We start from the raw sequence: 19,864 nt of genomic DNA, 5'->3' as shown, positions 1-19,864 counted from the left end.
TGTGCTACTACACCTGTCAGTTCAGGACCAACAAGCTGCCGAGGTCAACACACAAATATTCAGTTTATCAGACGTTCTTGACACATAACTTCTTTGGAAAATTTGAACTTGTTTTACTCCAAAACCTTTTCAATTAATAACAGATGCTTAAGTTGTAAAATGGTGAGTGATTGTTTACACTAGAAAAAGTGTATTTAATGTTAGAAGAATTAAAAGAAAATAAGATAAGAGGCGGTAAGATAAGATAAGACAAGATAAGATTACATTACATTACATTTCATTGAGCTGACGCTTTTATCCAAAGCGACTCACAATAAGTGCATCAACCATGAGGAACAAACCAGAACAACAAGAATAGAGAAAGTACAAGTTCTTCAAAAGAGCAAAACTACAAAGTGCTATAAGTAAGTGCCATTTAAGTGCTACTGAATTGTTAGTTTTAAAAATGTTATTCAAGGTATAGTCGGAAGAGGTGTGTTTTTAGTTTGCGCCGGAAGATGTGTAAACCTTCTGATGTCCTGATGTCCATGTGGAGCTCGTTCCACCGTTTAGGAGCCAGGACAGCAAACAGTCGTGATGTTGTTGAGTGTTTAGCTCATAGTGAGGGAGCAACAAGCCGATTGGCCGAAGCAGAGCGGAGTGGACGGGCTGGGGTGTAACGTTTGACCATGTCCTGGATGTAGACTGGACCCGATCCGTTCACAGCACGGTACCAAGTACTAGTGTTTGGAAACGGATGAGGGCAGCTACTGGTAACCAGTGAAGGAGCGGAGTGGTGTGAGTGAACTCAGGTTAAAGACCAGTGGAGCTGCTGCTTCCTGGATGAGCTGCAGAGGTCGGAGGGCAGCAGCAGGTAGACCTGCCAGGAGGGAGGGGCAGTAGTCTAGGCATGAGATGACCAGGGCCTGGACCAGAACCTGGACCAGAGCCTGGACCAGAACCTGTACCAGAACCTGGACCACAACCTGGACCAGAACCTGTACCAGAGCCTGGACCAGGGCCTGGACCAGAACCTGCACCGCCTTCTGAGTGAGAAGGGGGCGTATTCTCCTGATGTTGTACAGCATGAATCTACAGGAACGTGTTGTTACAGTAATGTTGGCAGTGAGGGAGAGTTGACTGTCGAGTGTCACACCCAGGTTCCTAGCAGTCTGGGGGCTAACACAGAGTTGTCAAAGGTCATACTCAGGTCGTGGGTGGGGGGGTCTTTCCCTGGAAGGAAAAGTAGTTCAGTCTTGTCAAGGTTAAGTTTCAGGTGGTGTGCAGACATCCACTGAGAGATGTCAGTCAGAGATTCCTGCTGCTGCCTGTGTTTCAGATTGAGGAAACGAGAGGATTAGTTGGGTGTCATCAGCGTAGCTGTGGTAGGAAAAGCCATGTGAGTGAATGACAGAGCCGAGAGAGAAGAGGAGGGGACCCAGGACGGAACCTTGAGGGACCCCAGTAGTGAGAGGACAAGGTTCAGACACAGATCCTCTCCAAGTTACCCGGTAAGTGTGGTCGTTGAGGTAGGATGAGAGCAGGGAGAGAGCAGAGCCTGAGACTCCCAGGTCCTGAGGGGGGGGGGAATAAGGATCTGGTGGTTCACTGTGTCAAATGCAGCAGAGAGGTCTAGAAGGATGAGGACAGAGGAGAGAGAGGCGGCTCTAGCAGTGTGAAGCTGCTCAGAGACAGCAAGGAGGACAGTCTCAGGTGAGTGGCCTTGAAACCAGACTGGTGAGGGTCCAGAAGGTTGTTATGGTGGAGATGGGAGGAGAGTTGATTAAAGATAGCGCGCTCGAGAGGTAATCCTTTATTAGTCCCACAATGGGGAAAGTTACTGTATTACAGCAGCAAATAGCACAGTCAATAATAGACTGAACAAATGTATACAAAAGATCAAATATGAATGGAATCAAAACTAACATAGTTTTAAGTTTATTAAATCTTCTTTTTCCAGGTTTCTGGGAAGCGACCACAAAGAGACGTTTTTCAAGACGACTCAGAGACACCAGGTGGTGAGTTCAGGAACCTTCAGTAAAATACAGACACATCTTTCTGCCCCGAGGTTCGTGTGCGTGTCAGTCACTTGATTATACAAACTTTAATAGGACATGTGATCACACTGCAAACTCCATGATCAAATATATCTGATAAACTCACTGGACACATCCACCACATGAACGTGTGAAACACGAACGTGTGAACATTCAGACTTTCCCTCAACAACTCAACACAAACATCTTTGTAAACATTGAGATTCTTTGTTTGTCAAATAAAGTTTTTCATAAAGTCGAGAGGCAAAAACGAAACAAACAAACCAAAAACAAGTTTCAAAACACTTCTGGTTCCATGACGTTGTTTCATCTGGAAAACAGGAAAAGAAAGAATGGATCTAAAAACTGTTTCTTTATTTCTATGTTAGCGCCAAAAGCACCAGATTGAATAAGATAATTCACAGAATAAATGTAGTTGTCTCTTTCATCTCGTTTCTCTCATAAAGTGGAGTTTGTATAAATGACACAGTAACATGAAGAAATCAAGAACCTGAGCACATTTGTTCTGATTCTTTCTTTTCTGTCATGTTTGAAACTTTATAACAGTTTATGGGAATTTTAGTGAAATCACATCATCACATCCTGATCCTGGTCTGAACAGGATTCCTAGACTGGGTGGAGGCGTCAGCCTGTCCCAGGCGGCTGATTGGTTCATAAAGACGTCCTCAGAATCCAGGATGTTTCAGTCAACAGATGGACGAACGCTGCAGGCGGCCACGCCAACTGCAAACACACACACACACACACACACACACACACACACACACACACACACACACACACACACATACACACACACATGAAGTGTGGTGGTGAATAGGTGAGCGTTGTCCACATGGTGGTCGAGGTTACATCAGTGAGATAAGAACGAGCTAAAATGACAGAAAACTTCTTTGACAAACATTTATTTAGCTTTTATTTTTTTGATTTTTTTGGTCCATGTCCCATCTGCTAACACGGAGGAGTTTATGACCTATACTGCAGCCAAACACCAGGGGGCGATTGAGACACTGTCATCAAGTCGTCCATCTTTATTTACAATCTCTAGCATGAGGCCACATGTTAGTGGACCTGGATCAGGACTGGATCTCTGCAGTGACTGTGTGGTGTTCTTTCAGCTTTATGAGATTCTGGCCCGGACTCCGTACGGTTCCGTGAACAAGGGGCAGGTGGGAATCGACCGTCTGCTGAGCGAGCAGGTCTTCACGGCTGCGTACCCGCTGCACGAGGTGCGTTTACAACCAGCTTCAATTCACATCTTGCACTAAATGACCACATCAAGGCTTTTATTCGATTTTCTGTTTGCAGGGTGGTTTTCAGCTGCCGACCCCCCCGGTGCCTCCCCAGTCTTACAGCCTCAGACAGATTCTGTACTCGCACTGGGCCCGGTGGTCCTGCTGGAGGCGCTATCAACCTCTGGACCACATCAGGGAGTACTTCGGAGAGAAGATCGCACTGTACTTCGCCTGGCTCGGTAACTACAGCAGCACCACTGACAAACCATTGTTTCCATAGTAACTGTTTCTAACGTTTGATATGAACATGGTGGTTTCCATAGCAACTATGGTAACTGTGTCTGACTGTAGGTTTCCATGGTAACCGTGTCTGTAGGTTTCTACACTGCTTGGCTGTTACCGGCATCTCTTCTGGGGACCCTGATCTTCATGGTTGGGATTTGCCTCATGGTCACTGATGTTCCAGCGTAAGTAGTAACAGGAGAACACGTGACATCATCACCTTAAGTGACAGTGTCATGTGTCCAATGATGTCCTCAGCTTTATCTTATCTATAGTAATACACCTGGTAAAACTACGTGTGTGTGTGTGTGTGTGTGTGTGTGTGTGTGTGTGTGTGTGTGTGTGTGTGTGTGTGTGTGTGTGTGTGTGTGTGTGTGTGTGTGTGTCTCTCTGCAGGAAGGAGGTGTGTGACAGTGGAGACGGCTTCGTCATGTGTCCGACTTGTAACATCTGCTCCTTCTGGAACTACTCCAGCATCTGTGTCACCTACAAGGTACCTGTCTCTCTGTCCACCTGTCTGTCCTCAGTCCACCTGTCTCTCTGTGTCCAACTGTCTGTCCACCTGTCTGTCTGTCTTCAGGCAGGTATCCTGTTTGATAACGGAGGGACGGTGTTTCTCAGCGTCTTCATGTCTCTGTGGGCCGTCACCTTCCTGGAGTACTGGAAGAGAAACTGTTCGGCTCTGTCTCATCGCTGGAACTGCTCCGACTTCGAGGAAATTGAGGTAAAAGTTTCACAACAGGAAGTTAATAAAACCGTCAAACAGATTCTGATGCCGCAGGATAACGAGCGGCGTGGTCAGGCAGCAGAAATCCACATGACTTAGACCATCATTAAAAAGTTGATGCGCGTTCAAACAGCTTTTTGTCCAATGAAGTAAGTCTGATTCCTCAAACCTCATGTCTCTGCAAATGTCAACATCAGTATTCAGATCAGACATTAACTGCACTTATCCACGGTCTACTTCATTTCCAGGAAATATTGGTCTGGGGTCCTTGTTTGACATTAATCAGAGGAGACAAAATCAACAGACGGATTTCTGGATTTATCAGAAGTGATTTAAAGTAATTTAAGGTTTACAGTAAATCATTGTTGTCACTTTCTTTTTCAGGAGCGACCTCGTCCAGAGTTCACCGCCATGGCACCAATGACCATGAGGAACCCGGTGACGGGCGCAGAGGAACCTTATTTTCCTGAAAACCAACGATTCAACAGAACGTTGAGCGGCTGCATGGTCATCATCATCATGGTGAGTCTCCTGACCTCTGACCCTCAGGTGTGGAAGCAGGAGGGTTTATAACGGACATGAAACGACATGTGTTCACAGGTTGTGTTTACGTGTTGTTTTGACCTTCCTGTGTGCAGATTGTTTTGGTGTTGATGTGTCTCATCGCCATCATTTTGTACCGCACCATCCTCAGCATCGTCATCTACAAGTCCAGCAACAGCTTCTTCAGCTTATCTGTCAGTACAACACAACAACAGCACAAAACAAAACAACATCAACAAAACACAAGTTATGTAAATATTAATAGGATTCAATAGAAAGAACAGAGGCTCCGGGATATTTCCCTGAGGAACTCCACATGTCAATGAATTCACTTTACTGTCCCTGCTTTTATTTTACTTTTATGTGTGTGTGTGTGTGTGTGTGTGTGTGTGTGTGTGTGTGTGTGTGTGTGTGTGTGTGTGTGTGTGTGTGTGTGTGTGTGTGTGTGTGTGTGTGTGTGTGTGTGTGTGTGTGTAGGCTGGGAGAATAGCCAGTATTACATCGTCAGTGTTGAACCTGTTGGTCATCCTCATGTTGTCCAGGGTTTACACGGCTCTGGCCCACATCCTCACCCGCTGGGGTGAGTCACACCTTCATCCTCACCCTCCTCATTCTCAGTTTGAACCTCAGATTTTTAGCAAATTTTAGTCACTTGATTTTCATTGAGTTTTTGATGTTTTTTTATTCTCATCTATCAGTTACCTGTGAAATTTAATGTATTTATTAAACATTATTATTGTTGTGATGAAAGTTTAATACATTTTGTTCATCAAGACATTTTCCATTTTTGTTTCTTTCTTTTTGACAAATTTAATTCACCAACTACAGTTATTTTTATGTGCTGAGCTTATTGTCAAGTAACAATATGTTGGTGTGATGTTTGATCGTGTTAAATAGTGAATATATTAAAAACTTCATTCTGCTGATTTGTAATGTTTTAAAATAATACAGAGTCTAAATGTACAGAAAGGATTTACTGATTTACGTCTGTATATATGTTCTGTGGGTGTGTTCAGTCAGATGATGTTTGTTTAATGCCTCTGTGTGTGTGTGTGTGTGTGTGTGTGTGTGTGTGTGTGTGTGTGTGTGTGTGTGTGTGTGTGTGTGTGTGTGTGTGTGTCTGTCAGAAATGCATCGCACTCAGAGTAAATACGAAGACATGTTCATCCTCAAAGTTTTCATCTTCCAGTTTGTCAACTTCTACTCGTCTCCGGTTTACATCGCCTTCTTCAAAGGCAGGTGAGAACTCCTCCAGCCAATCACAACAAAGGACAAGGATTTACGCCTTTACAATTCTCTTTTTTCCTTTATTGCTACCCCTCATTTCCTCAGCCACAGCGCCACCTGCAGGTTGATGATGAAAACTGTGAATGAAAGAAAAAAACAGTTCTTACAATTTAGTGAAAACATCACTAGGATTATTTAGTATTCAGTTTCTGCCAGTATATCCTTTCACCTATATCTTACACACTGAACCTTTCAAATGAAGCAGCAGAAAGTGTCCATGTGATGGAATAAAACATGAAACACTGAACGTTTAACAGCTGATTCTTTGTCTGTTTGTGTGTGTTCAGGTTTGTTGGTTACCCTGGAAACTACAACACTCTGTTTGGAGTTCGCAATGAAGATGTGAGTCTGTCGATTGTCTGATGAAGATGAAGAATAAAAGAAGATAGAACATCATTCATTTTTTATGCCACTAATTTACCCAGATATTGATGTGTCTGTGGGCGACTATTTGATTTATAAATGAGAGGGAGAGACAGAGAGAGGTTTATTTGTGCTTCTGTGTTTCAGTGTGGAGCAGGAGGGTGTCTGGTTGAACTGACTCAAGAGTTGCTGGTCATCATGGTCGGAAAACAGCTGATCAATAACATCCAGGAGTTCATCGTCCCGTAAACACACTGAAATATATATATGATGTATTTATTATGACTGTACATGAAGATGCCCCCTGGTGGCTGGTTGTAATGATGGTCTTTATATACAGTCAGTGATCATCTTTATATACAGTCACTGATCCTCTTTATATACAGTCACTGATCATCTTTATATACAGTCACTGATCCTCTTTATATGCAGTCACTGATCATCTTTATATACAGTCACTGATGGTATTTATATACAGTCACTGATCCTCTTTATATACAGTCACTGATGGTCTTTATATACAGTCACTGATCCTCTTTATATACAGTCACTGATCCTCTTTATATACAGTCAGTGATGGTCTTTATATACAGTCACTGATCGTCTTTATATACAGTCAGTGATGGTCTTTATATACAGTCACTGATCCTCTTTATATACAGTCACTGATGGTCTTTATATACAGTCACTGATCCTCTTTATATACAGTCACTGATGGTCTTTATATACAGTCACTGATCCTCTTTATATACAGTCACTGATGGTCTTTATATACAGTCACTGATGGTCTTTATATACAGTCACTGATGGTCTTTATATACACTCACTGATGGTCTTTATATACAGTCACTGATGGTCTTTATATACAGTACTGATCTCCTCTTTATATACAGTCACTGATGGTCTTTATATACAGTCACTGATGGTCTTTATATACAGTCACTGATGGTCTTTATATACAGTCACTGATCCTCTTTATATACAGTCACTGATGGTCTTTATATACAGTCACTGATCCTCTTTATATACAGTCACTGATGGTCTTTATATACAGTCACTGATCGTCTTTATATACAGTCACTGATCATCTTTATATACAGTCACTGATGGTCTTTATATACAGTCACTGATCATCTTTATATACAGTCACTGATGGTCTTTATATACAGTCACTGATCATCTTTATATACAGTCACTGATCCTCTTTATATACAGTCACTGATGGTCTTTATATACAGTCACTGATCATCTTTGTATACAGTCACTGATCATCTTTATATACAGTCACTGATGGTCTTTATATACAGTCACTGATCATCTTTATATACAGTCACTGATGGTCTTTATATACAGTCACTGATCATCTTTATATACAGTCACTGATCGTCTTTATATACAGTCACTGATGGTCTTTATATACAGTCACTGATGGTCTTTATATACAGTCACTGATCCTCTTTATATACAGTCACTGATGGTCTTTATATACAGTCACTGATGGTGTTGTATTATAGACAACGTTTCTGACTCTGAATGAAAGTGAAGGTTCATTATTTGGCAGGAAGTTAAAGTCCTGGTGGCAGAAGAGGAGGATGAGTCCAGTGCAGAGGGAGGTGAAGGAAGATGGAGGAGAGGAGGCTCAGTGGGAACAGCACCAGCAGGGGGAGCTCCCTCCCTGGGAGGCCGACTACCAGCTCTTGGTGTGTGATGGTCTCCTCAGCGAGTACCTGGAGATGGGTGAGTCACGGGGCTGCTGGGAGATGTAGTGTTTTGTATGAACCTGTAACTCTTCATCCTCCTCGTCTTCCTCAGTGATTCAGTTTGGTTTCATCACCATCTTTGTGGCGGCATGTCCTCTCGCTCCTTTCTTCGCTCTCATTAATAACTGGGTGGAGATTCGATTGGATGCTCAGAAGTTTGTTACTGAATATCGCCGCCCTGTGGTGGAGCAAGCTCAGGACATCGGCATCTGGTTACCCATCATGCAGTTCATCACACACACAGCTGTCCTCAGCAACGTAAGACTCTCTCATGCACTTCTATCTTTAATTTGGACAAGTTACTTCACTAAATGAACACAGACGTCTTCAAACAGCATTTATAAGCAGCCAATAGAATCTGACCTTTTAAGAGGGGGGGGGGCTGTGGCTGAGGGGGGTAGAGTGGCCGTCCTCTAACCAGAAGCTTGATGCCAGCCCATCTGTGTGCCAAAGTGTCCTTGAGCAAGATATTGATCCCTGAACTGCCCTCATAGAAAAAAGTACAGCCCATAGATGCACTGTATGAATGTGTATGTGACCATATAAATACAGATCTTTGACCTTTTCCATATCTGCATTTTCAGGCGTTCCTCATAGCGTTCACTTCGTCCTTCCTGCCTCGTCTGTACTATCGCTACACCAGAGACAGCACACTGAGCGGCTTCATCAACTTCACACTGGCAACATCCCACAACTACACCCAGCAAGACAAGAACACATCCTGCAGGTAGGTAACGTCACTGCTGGTCCATGTGACACTGATATGACGTCTCCACCAGGTCCAATAAATGAAGTCTGTCTAGCGCCCAGGCCACACTCGCCATGGTTGCGTGGAACGGCTGTGCTGCGGTTCTGCTACGTGTCGTGGTTGTCTGTTGTCCACACTGACAGAGTGCGGTTCTGACAGCGCTATGTTCATACATAGGGTTTGGCTTGAAAATGGCCATAAATACTTCTGTATTTCCTTGTATAAAGTACTCCTATATACTCAAATAAATACCAGTACGATACAATGTGAAGCCGTTCATCTTCCACTCCAGCAAATATTTCACAATAAAAACCTTTTTTAAACAAATAATGGATTTAGTCAACAGACACGCTGGAGTGCTTTTATTTTGAAAAGGGTAGGCTACTGGAAGTCGACATATTCAACAGATAAACATTGAAACATTTAAAAAATATCATTTTCACTATTTGCTCTGAACCTTGCGCAGTACACGAAAACAATCAGCGAGACAACAAATCTCTAGAAGAGCAGCACGGCTGAGCCGCAGCAGTGTGGCCCGGTTGTAATAGAGCAGAGGAAGTGTGCTATGAGTTTTATATCATCATAAGACAATAATGATGTGAAGTTCTTTTTTGTCTGCAGGTATCAGGGTTTCAGGGATGAAAATGGTCAATACCTGCCACATTTCTTTCACCTCCTCGCCATACAACTGGCTTTCGTTATCATCTTTGAGGTTAGTGTCTGTGTCTCTCACACATCAGGTTAATTTAAAGAGTGTGTAAGGTTTAGATGCTCTCGTCTATGGAAGATTTTATACAACTAAAGCCCGACACTTAAAAGTGTACTCTGCTGATGTTTAGGTCTCATCGTTTGCCACCATTATCTCATTCCAATACTGAGAAGGATCCATTCGTCTGAGCCTTTGTTGCTTGGAGATAGAAGGATGCATTTATTGGATGCTTTTGAAGATACCCTTGAAATGGTGCAGCTTAGTTCTGCCACTGTGAGACAATCATTCTTCAAATACAGACTTGATCTGGTTCACCCTATTCACCTGCTTCAGCTGGGCTGTAGCTGAGTAGTCAACAAGTGAAGAAAGCTCTAGGTTTGGCTCCTGGTGAGTGAATGGATCATGACTGCTCTTCCCTGTTCCTAAGCATGTGGTCTTCTTCATTGGTCGTCTGATCGACTTGATGGTCCCTGACATCCCTGAGGAGGTGGAGATGAAGATTAAGAGGGAGCACTACATGGCTAAAGGGGCACTGGCTGAGAACCGGGTACAGTGAATTTGTTTTATGTTTGTCTAGTTTGGTATCACCTCAGTTGTAGTTGTTTGTGCTTTGGCACAGATCTAGTTTGTCACAACGTATTTTGGAGTCTCTGTTGAAGTTTAGTTAATTCTGTGCTTCCAGACTGTGAGGGACACCATTTTTCCTGGTGAACAAGACCCTCTGTCCCGCAGTCTGAGACAGCGTGGATCTAGACCCTCGCAACCAACACAGAATGAGTTCCCACCACCGAACTTGAAGAAGATCCCAGAGGAAACGGACTCACGAGGCAGTTGCTAAGATGAAGCAGTGGACTCTGTCCTGGATGTCTTCCTATTACCTCACCATCCACTTTGAAATGACTGAGCTTCTCCTTCTGATTGACCTTCCTGACAAAACCTCTGTGAGACTTCCACAAGTTCAACAAGAACCGTGTTAAATCCTCAAAGGTCCTTCAAGAACTTTGCAGGACCTACAAGATAGAGAAGATGTAGAGCTACAAGACCATTATTGGATCTACAACAACAAAAACACTTCTGCTAGATTTATTGGACCTCTGCTCGACTTTAACAAGACCAGCAAGACTCCTAATTGTCTACTAGATCTACATGTGTTGAAATGAACCTCTACATATCCTACGAGAGAAAGGGCCAATAGGACCTAAATGTATGTGACAGCTGCACTAGAGCTACATGATGTCAGCTAAACTTGAAGGAGATCTCCATATCACATCTGCAAGACCTCTGCTCGACATCGACAAGAACTACAAGAGGATCAGTCATTGCCCTTTAAGAACTCCATAAGAGGCTGACACAAGATGTTTCCAAGTTCTCTGCAAGACCTTCAACACATTTGTTAGAGCATCACACAATCTAAGAGTCCTCTGTTATATCTGTACAAATTCTACAGGATCTCTCATAGATTACTCCAAGAACTACTCTGCAGGAGCAAAAACTCTGTCCTTTCAGAGAGTACCTCCCTGTTATAATGCTCACAAGTGCATTTAAAAACTTCCCTTCCCTTTTGAAAATGTTTTTCTTTCTCATTTTACTGTTCCAGATCTCACTTCTTTGTTGTGTCAGAGAGGGATTCTGTGTCTTGGCTACAAAATCGAATATTCTTTTCAATAAAGCATTATTTTGCTCTTTTTTTTACCCAGAACATGTTGTTTGAGAACCCTAACCCTAGTGTATGAAGTAGTTATTAATGATATTTTGAGCAACTTATTCTTATTATCTTTTGTCTCCACTTGATGATCCTGCTGATATGACAGACTTGGATCACATCGTACACTACGTTCCTCTCCGTGGAAGATATAACCAAACTGTAGTCTGGCTATAACTTGTCTATGAAAAGTCTCTTACATGGAAGTTATGATCAAGTCAGTGTATGCACATAACCTTTGTATGTTTCACATTCACCATCTTTACTGCTATCTCCTCCTACTGTTTTTAATGTATTGCATGGTTTCAATGCTGTTTTACTATAAATTTATATTCAATAGTATTCTGCCATTGTTATTTAGTGTTTTCTTTCTTTTTGAAATGCCTGTGTGGTCTTTTCTCAGCAAGTACTGAATAAAATGTGTCATGTTATTCATAATTTATAATCTGAATCACTTTTATACAACAATTTAGACTAAACTTTAGAAAACAATTTTGGGGGCTTTTAGATGTTGTATGCTAAACATATTGTAACTAAAAAATATATTTTACTGCAAATGTCCATGAAGGTGCACCATGAGTCAGAGCAGCTGGAGATAATGCACCAATGGATTCAATTTTACTAAATGCTATGTATTCAAATGTGTGTGATTAAATAACATTTACTTTGGTTTAATCTCCTAATCACTCATTAATAAAACATGTCCAAAGAGGTGAACATTAGAAGCGTGTGAGTGTGGGGTTTCCCGGTCAGGCGGCCTGCGGACACCTAAGCCCGCTCCGTGTGTGACGTGTAGGACCTCCTCCTCCGACACACAGCAGCAGTAATGGCGGACTACGACAGCTACGATGACCGGGACCGGGCCTACGGCAGCTTCGGCGGCGGCAGAGGGTGAGTGTCCGCTCCGCTCGGCAGCTTCGCCGTGTGACTCAAACACAAACCCCGGCGGGACCGTGTTTCCCTCTGCTGTCCGCCCCGAGCCCCGGAACAGGCCGCGAAGCTCGTCCCGCCCGGCGCCTGCTGAGTGAAACGGGCCCGAGAGAGGGAGGGCGGCGGGGAGCGGCTGGGAAACACCGTGGTCCCGCAGCTAACATGCTAACTGCTAGCATGGGGCTAACTGCGCACAGACAGTGAAACTGACGGACTGTTCCGTTGGGGATCGCCCCGGAGCTCGGCGGTAAAACACGGTAATCTGTTCGGTGTTGGGATAAATGAACCGGTCCCGGGGAGAGGCGGGACGGAGCGGGACAGGAGGCCGCGGTGTGTGGAGCTGGTGGCGGAGCTGCAGACTGCCCGCATGGCTCCATCATGTGTCCGCAGCTGCACATTGATCCGCGTAGTGAACAAACATGAGGGATCGACCCGGACCAGCAGTCGATGTGTGGTGGTTGTAGGTGAAGCCGGTTGTTGTGCTGCTGCTCCATCGCCCTCATGGTGATGAATGAAAGCAGCAGGGACATCACATGTGTGTTTGTTGGTGAATCTGCTGCATCAGGAGCTTCACGTTGCTTCTGTGCGGAGCCTGTTCCTACATGACCCTCCGGGTTTCACGGTCTTCACTGGCTCCGTGTTCACACATCCGAACATGAACATGCTCCAACAGTTTTGTGGAAACTCCACAGATTCGGTCACTGCGGCTGTTTTAAGGTGTTTTCTGTATAAACCGTTCTCACCACGTTTAAACGTGTCTCCCTCAGTCTTCAACGGACACTAGCATGTTTATTTCATTTCACTCCGCTGTATTCAGACACAATCCGTCACTGATTTGACTGATCGTGCTTCACTTCTCTGGGTTTTTGTGATAAAGGTCGATTACTTCTTTTTATCACTGTAAAGCATAGAAGTGTTCACCTGGCGTCCGCGAATCACTGGGTTCGGTCTTTAGGTTTAATGGTAACAATCTTTACTGAAGAGCGTGGTCAGGATGAGGGCGGGGCTAGTTCATTCATTACACCTGGTATTCTATAGGTTGTAGAATTTTGACAGACATGTTGCACAAAAAAATCTAAGTGCCAACGTTTCACATGCACTGAAGCAGCGTGGACCTTCAGGAGACCTGAAGCAAAGGGACTCTGTACCAGCAACAGAATATCTGAGCACAGATCCAAGCTGGAGCAGGGTCTGTTTGAGTGCAAGTGCAGGGAGTGAGAGCAATAGATAAACTGAAGGTGAAATTATTAAGACCTGCTCTCAACCTGAAAGACCACATTCTCGCATAGAAGACATGAATGTAAGACATTTGTGTCAAACCCGTCTGTAGTTAGACTCAGTGACGATTCATTTATATTCGTTTACACTGTAGTTTTAGAGAAAACACCAAAGTTACACCGGAGAGAAACAGATCTGTGTGTTGCAGGCAGCATCACAGATGCTAAAGTTAGCGAGTGCTGCTGGTTAGATTTTATGGACACGAATGTTACCGTGGCTCTTCTGGTAGGTAGCCTGTGTTCATTACTGCCCACTGTGGTGAATCAGAACTTGGTTGTGTGGTCGTGAGGTGAATGTTACGGAAAAGTGAGCGCGACATAATAGTCGTGATCGAAAACTAGTTTTATGTTCAAGTCAATGACGCTTTACTGGCAGACATAACAAACTACTAATACTTTACTAACACTTATAATAGTAGCAACAACAGTAATAATTGTAATTGAAAATGATATTAACAACACAAAGAACATAGACATGTGTGTATAATTGATTCTTTATTTTATGCTGTTGATTTTTTTGATCAGATAACTGGCTGTTTAAGATTTAAATTTGTATTTGGGTTGTACTCCACATCTCACGGTGCTCTGTTTTTCTGTATCCTTTGATCCTCTCTGTGTCCCCCACCTTCTCAGGCCCCGTGGCGGCTCTGGCCCTGGAGGCCCCGGTGGTCCCAAGAAGCAGAAGGAGCTGCCGTCAGAGCCTCCGTTCACAGCGTTCGTGGGAAACCTGCCGTTCTACGCGGTTCAAGGAGACATCGACATAATCTTCAAAGAGCTCAAGCTTCGCAGCGTCCGATTGGTTAGAGACAAAGAGACAGACAAGTTTAAAGGTCAGAGCATTTTATTTTATATGAGATGTTTGTTTGTTCTGAACAAAATGTAATCTTGTCAGGTAATGGTTAAAGGGATAGTTCAACGAAACCACTTCTGGAGTCTCAGGGGTAAACAGTGTCAGAGCAGAATCCAATAGAATTAAAGTCAATTGGAGTTTTTTTTATTCATTTACAGGAAGGAGAAATTTACGTTTTTCAGTTTCTGTCTGTTACACTGCACGTTGTCTTTCTGTTTGAACGTGAAGCTTTTGATGTTTAAAACAGAAGATGTTATAAAGCTCAGATCGATAAAGAGACGAAGTGACTTCTGTTTCGTGTCGCTTCAGGTTTTTGTTATGTGGAGTTTGAAGACCTGGAATCTCTAAAAGAAGCTCTGACGTATGACGGTGCTGTGAGTATATGAACGTCACGCTTTTATTTCTTCAGTGTGACAAGAATTCATCAGATTACTGATCGACACATGAAGCCTGATTCTCTGAGTCACAAAATTCATAAATATTTGAATAGTATTATGGAAAAAACGTTGAATAAATGAACATGAAATATTGGGGGAAAGATTTGGATAGAGCTCGGTCTTCAGCCTGACATGACCTCTGACCCCTGCAGCTGCTGGGTGAGAGATCACTGAGGGTAGACATCGCAGAGGGACGAAGGCAAGAACGAGGAGGCAGCTCCGGCTACGGCTCCGGCTTCAGGAAAGACGAAGGCAGAGGTACGGGCAACCAATCCCCACCAGGAAGTAGGTCAAAGAGCGAGTTGGTTTGTTAACTTTGGTGTTTGATTCGTCCTCTGCTTCTTCATCCATCAATCATTTCAACCCCTCCTTCCTCACACACACACACACACACACACACACACACACACACACACACACACACACACACACACAGGGGCAGAAATAAAAAGATCAAGTTTTGTTGCTTCGTCTTCTCTAACATCCTCCTCTGATTGGCTGATGAACAACTAACAAGCTCCGCCTCTTCAGTGCTGTCCTTCCAGAAGGAGGCGTCGCCACCTCCTACTCAGTTTCCTCCGCTGATTCCTCCTCTCTTTATTTACCTCCTCCTCTCCTTCCCCCTCTCTCCTCTACTTCTCTCCTCTCCTCCTCTCTCCTCTACTTTTCTCCTCTCCTCTCCTTCCCCCTCTCCTCCTCTCCCTCCCTTCCCTCTCCTCTCCTTCCCCCCATCCTCATCTCCTCACCTCTCCCCCTGTCTCCTTTCCTACTGTCCTCTCTCCTCTCCTTCCTTCTCTCCTCTCCTCCTCTCCATCCCCCTCTCCTCTCGGCGTTAAACTCCCCCTGTCCTCTGCAGGTCGAGGTTTTCGATCTGCTCCCAGAGGAGGCGCAGGAGGAGGACAGGACTCCAGTGAGGATTTCAGCGACCAACCAGGAGGACGTGCAGTCAGAGAGTCCAGCGGCTCAGGTTGGACAACAGCAGATCCCAGCCGGCCAATCAGAGCAATGCTGGGCTGTAGCCAATCAAATGGCAGGATAATGTCTCAGAAGAAACATTTTATGTTAAGAAATTAAAGTAGAATCAACTGAACCTCAAACAGCTGTGATATGCTAATGAACTGCAGCCCCCCATTCCTCTCACCTCAGCCATCTCATGCTAATGTGTCACGTTACAGGATCCAGATGCTGCAGGTCACCTGACTTACCTGTCTGTGCACACCTGTCTGTCTCCACAGGTTTTAGAGATGATGATTACATGGGGGGGCGGGGTCGAGGTGGAAGCGGTCGCCCTGGTGAGAGAAGGGGTGGTGGTGGAGGACCAGGAGCAGGACCAGGAGCGGGACCGGGAGCGGGACCGGGAGCGGGAGCAGCAGGAGGAGGACCAGGTCGCTTCAGAGACGCTCCTCCCCGTGGAGGAACGCCAGACTTCAGAGAACCATCTGAAGGTTCCCCTCTCAACGTTTATTAAGTCATTTAGTCGAGTTAACGTGAAGCTACTTGTCAGTTGTTTAGTTAAATCAACACATTTAATCAGCTTCATTAAAATGAGTTGAACTGACTCATATTGTTTGTTTGTTGTCGTCTGCACAGAGGAGCGTGCACAGCGGCCTCGGCTGCAGCTGAAGCCTCGGACTGTCTCTCTGCCACTCAACCAGGTCGCCAACCCAAACTCGGCCATCTTCGGTGGAGCCAAGCCACGAGAGGAGGTGATCTCAAGAGAAAAACCTTAAGAGACTGAAGGCTGCAGGGGGAGGGAGAGAGAGAGGAGGGTTTAGAGTGAGTGAATAGAGAACGTGGATGAATGAACAGGATGAGATTAAACGCCACAGTTAGCATTCCTTCCTCACAGACGGACAGTGAGGACGCCGTCCTCCCTCTCCTCTCTTTCTTCTTCTCCCCTCCTCTCTTTCTTCTTCTTCCTGTTTGAGTTTAGTTTCTGCAGAATATTTATTCTAAGTCAGAATAAAGACGAAACACTGATGAGTAATAAACCTGTAAACACACAACGAGCAGCTTGTGAATGCATGTCCCAACTTTGGGTTTCTCTGCGACGCCCCCCTCATCACCGCTTACTGTGATGTCATACCTGCTTCATCCAGTAGCCCCGCCCATCCCCCTCCTCAAAACTCGTTACGTTTTTCTCTCCCACAGAACGAAACCCAGAGGTTAAGTTTGAAGCATTATGTAGTAGCCCCGCCCCGCCCTGATTGTTTGCAGTCATTTTTTCTTCTCCACTGTTGCTTGTTGCCGTGGAGACATCACTCAGGTGTTCCAGCTTTGATCCAAACAGTCTTCATACTTTCCTCTGTGTCGTTTCATCATCTGTGGTCCCTGTGTGGGCGGGGTTTCACCCGTGTCACCGTAGCCTGCTCTCGACCACCTCAGCCCCGCCCCCACTCGTATCAGCTTGTCTTCTTTCAAACGGACACCTGATGCTTCAGCATGATCTGTTCTGTTCCCATGATGCACTGGTGGTAGTTGACGCCTTTGTTGTTGATCAGTCCAGCATGAGACCTAGTGCTGCGTTCAGTTTCTGTGGGATTTTCTTCCATTTGGCAACCTAATTACTGTTGCTGTGCCGCTGCATTCAGTTGCTGAGGAAAAAAGCAATCTGACAAATATTCACATTTCAAAACCAGTGACAACCAAGTTTGTCTGGAAACCAAAGAGTCTGACATATTGTATTGTGTCCCACACACCCTGAAGGTGTAGCCAGTCATGGCTTCTCTGATTGGTTGTCTCGAGCTGATGGGTAATCCAGACTATTTTGATGGATGAGTTCTTCGTTGTTACAGAACCTGTTCAGTTCAATGCGATTCATGGTGTCCACACTGAACGCTGCTCACGAAGAAGTTTCCATTGATCCACATTGAAAACTTCACTTGAAGTGGATTCATCTGAAAAAACAGATGATGGGGGGAAAAGAAGTGAACAAACAGAAAACGAGACTCTTTGTTCTTTCCTCTCCCCCCCTCCCCCTATTTTGCCCCTATGATGCCAAAGCACCTTTTTCCACTGTTCAAAAACAGAAATATTATTTGATAGAGAAATGGAGATAAAGAGAGGATGCAAATATTTAAAAGGAAAAGCCTCGTTTTCTTCCTTTTTAATACATTTTGTCTCTTTTCATTCTTCTTCTGTTCTTTTATCCCTCATTGGTTTTTCTTTTCATTGTCTGATGTAATGTTAATTGTCTCCTCTTTGTTCCTGTCTTGCCCAACCTCTCACAGGGCACCAATCCTGGTTCGGTCAGTCTGTGTGTGGAGTTTGCATGTTCTCCCGCGGTGGGTTTTCTCCGGCTTCCTCCCACAGTCCGAACAAACAGATTTGTGTTAGTTTAATTGGAGACTCTAAATTGACTGTATTATTGAATGGGAGTGTAAATGTCTGTGTGTTGGCCCTGTGGTCCACTGGCGACCTGTCCAGGGTGAACCTCGCTTTTCAACCAATATCAGCTGGGAATGGTTCCATCTCCCTGGAACCAAGGAATAGGTCTTCTAGATAAGGGATGGATGGATGTTCCTGTCTTTCCTCATGTGTCTGATTTCTCTCCTTTATTCTCCCCTATTTTTGATTGACCAAAAATTTCATAGAAAAGTATTTACAGAAGGGAAGAATGAATGAACAGAAAAGGGGGGAACTACTAGAAAAGAGATAGTATGAAAAAATGTTTTTCTTCCCTAATTTCATTTTTTCCCTTTGCTTTTTGCTCCCATTTCTTCACCTCTTTCTGTTTCCAATCTCTCCACTGTTCTTCATCTGTCTTTGTTTACAGCAATGAGTCATTTAAACCACCTCCTGACATTCTCCTGGCCAGACGGTGGCGCTAACGTGACGTGTTTCAACAGAAAAGAAGAAATTTCAAGTTTTTTTTTTTTCTGGGCCCTCTCTCGTTACTTCAGTGTGGATCTGTGGAAGTCAACCCCCATTGAGAAAATTTTACAAAACTGGTGAAAAGTTTTGAATGAGCTACAAAGTCAAAGTGAATAATTATCGTACAAAGTTGTAGTTTTGGTTTGTGGTCACCTGTAGTTCCATCTTTAACCTGTTGGCAGATCTGAACTCACTGGTCCTTAACCTGGTCCAGGTCTCTTGTCTCAGTGTGGATCAGGTCTGGGTCTGTAGTGGATCACATGAACAGGATTTAAATCCTCAGTATTTTCAGTCTGCGTCGCTTTGAGAACATTTTAGTCGCTGATAAACTTTGCTTTTGCTTTGTTTCCCAGGACATTAAAAGGAAGAACTTTTTCTTATTGTACCATAGAAAACACACAAAGAAAAAACAAAAAGTAACAGCTGTTTTAACTTTTTCTTTCCAAACAATGTTTATGGCAATAAAACTGTATCATCATCGTACATCCACTAGAATGTGTTTAATTTCAGGGTGGGGAAGGGGCCAAATCCTTGGTTTTTATCTTTTCTTCCAAATTCAAGAAGAATAAAGAATATAGCTCTTTCTGTTCTGCCTCCTGTTTGTCTCTGTGTGGAGGACGTAGATTATTTCTTTACGCTTCCTTCAGTCTTCACGTCACAGGATAACCTCTAAAAGGATTTTAATCTGAATTACAGGTGTGTTGTACAGCAGGTAGGCTGACACTTTACGAATGAACAGTAGAAATTAAACATGGAAGAACCTTAAATAGTGTTAATGGTGTTTCCTGAAATTACTTCAAATCAATCTTGTCATTTCTATCCCAGTAAAATGTGTTATTTGTCATTGTGACAGTTGAGCTTCGATCTGCTCAGACCATGTTCTTGACATTAAATGACGAGTCGTGAATAAGTTGATAAATAGCTTTTGATTGGATCTAGAGACTAAAAATTATACTTGTTAGAGTTCAGCAGGTCTAATGTGTCAGAACGTAAACAATGCCACTAACTAATTTTTGTTTAAATTTCAACAAGCTACATTTTGAGACAAATCAGTGAAGATCAGTTAATTTCTCTGAAAGTTACACATGACAACTTTTGTGTGTGT

At 43.9% G+C, this 19,864-nt stretch overlaps 3 protein-coding genes across 9 annotated transcripts in view; all 3 read left to right on the top strand.

Moving 5' to 3' along the window:
• ano7 (anoctamin 7) overlaps window positions 1-12,039 on the top strand; it is a 15,594-nt gene extending 3,555 nt beyond the window's left edge. For 2 of the 3 annotated variants that reach the window (XM_047339536.1, XM_035154073.2), the window contains exons 6-24: window positions 1-43; window positions 1,940-1,997; window positions 3,155-3,265; window positions 3,345-3,510; window positions 3,648-3,738; window positions 3,950-4,046; window positions 4,134-4,277; window positions 4,665-4,802; window positions 4,919-5,017; window positions 5,301-5,403; window positions 5,951-6,062; window positions 6,398-6,452; window positions 6,621-6,718; window positions 8,035-8,210; window positions 8,286-8,491; window positions 8,818-8,960; window positions 9,603-9,693; window positions 10,118-10,237; window positions 10,373-12,039. The exon at window positions 1-43 is cut by the window's left edge and continues 94 nt beyond it. In XM_047339536.1, coding sequence (XP_047195492.1) covers window positions 1-43; window positions 1,940-1,997; window positions 3,155-3,265; window positions 3,345-3,510; window positions 3,648-3,738; window positions 3,950-4,046; window positions 4,134-4,277; window positions 4,665-4,802; window positions 4,919-5,017; window positions 5,301-5,403; window positions 5,951-6,062; window positions 6,398-6,452; window positions 6,621-6,718; window positions 8,035-8,210; window positions 8,286-8,491; window positions 8,818-8,960; window positions 9,603-9,693; window positions 10,118-10,237; window positions 10,373-10,528 — 2,207 coding nt within the window. In that variant the 3' untranslated portion in view covers window positions 10,529-12,039. Of the gene's footprint in view, window positions 44-1,939; window positions 1,998-3,154; window positions 3,266-3,344; window positions 3,511-3,647; window positions 3,739-3,949; window positions 4,047-4,133; window positions 4,278-4,664; window positions 4,803-4,918; window positions 5,018-5,300; window positions 5,404-5,950; window positions 6,063-6,397; window positions 6,453-6,620; window positions 6,719-8,034; window positions 8,211-8,285; window positions 8,492-8,817; window positions 8,961-9,602; window positions 9,694-9,820; window positions 10,238-10,372 lie in introns of all 3 variants that reach the window. The other variant, XR_004695172.2, reaches the window with a different exon arrangement.
• Window positions 1-19,864, top strand: part of LOC118106630 (collagen alpha-1(I) chain) — a 688,934-nt gene that overhangs the window by 72,690 nt on the left and 596,380 nt on the right.
• On the top strand, window positions 12,134-19,242 carry eif4h (eukaryotic translation initiation factor 4h). Of its 5 annotated transcripts, XM_035154126.2 has the most exons (8): window positions 12,134-12,283; window positions 14,233-14,429; window positions 14,759-14,823; window positions 15,039-15,171; window positions 15,743-15,853; window positions 16,122-16,331; window positions 16,477-16,592; window positions 18,662-19,242. In XM_035154126.2, exons 1-8 carry the CDS (start codon window positions 12,219-12,221, stop codon window positions 18,665-18,667), a joined length of 903 nt encoding a protein of 300 aa, XP_035010017.1. In that variant the 5' UTR covers window positions 12,134-12,218; the 3' UTR covers window positions 18,668-19,242. The 5 variants fall into 5 exon arrangements, with proteins under 5 accessions (XP_035010017.1, XP_035010018.1, XP_035010016.1 ...); XM_035154127.2 differs by having other exon boundaries at window positions 15,039-15,144; window positions 16,477-18,733; XM_035154125.2 differs by having other exon boundaries at window positions 16,477-18,733.

Source organism: Hippoglossus stenolepis, chromosome 4 (assembly GCF_022539355.2).
Source record: "Hippoglossus stenolepis isolate QCI-W04-F060 chromosome 4, HSTE1.2, whole genome shotgun sequence".
Lineage (NCBI taxonomy): Eukaryota > Metazoa > Chordata > Actinopteri > Pleuronectiformes > Pleuronectidae > Hippoglossus > Hippoglossus stenolepis.
Note: the sequence above shows the minus strand (reverse complement) of the source record. Positions and strands in the feature narration are given on the sequence as shown.

Excerpts from the sequence above, each read along its gene's own strand:
- eif4h (XM_035154125.2), top strand. The coding sequence starts at position 12,219 with ATGGCGGACTACGACAGCTACGATGACCGGGACCGGGCCTACGGCAGC. Across the intron at positions 14,430-14,758 it reads AGAGACAGACAAGTTTAAAG|GTTTTTGTTATGTGGAGTTT; the intron begins GTCAGAGCATTT and ends GTGTCGCTTCAG. Across the intron at positions 14,824-15,038 it reads CTCTGACGTATGACGGTGCT|CTGCTGGGTGAGAGATCACT; the intron begins GTGAGTATATGA and ends TGACCCCTGCAG.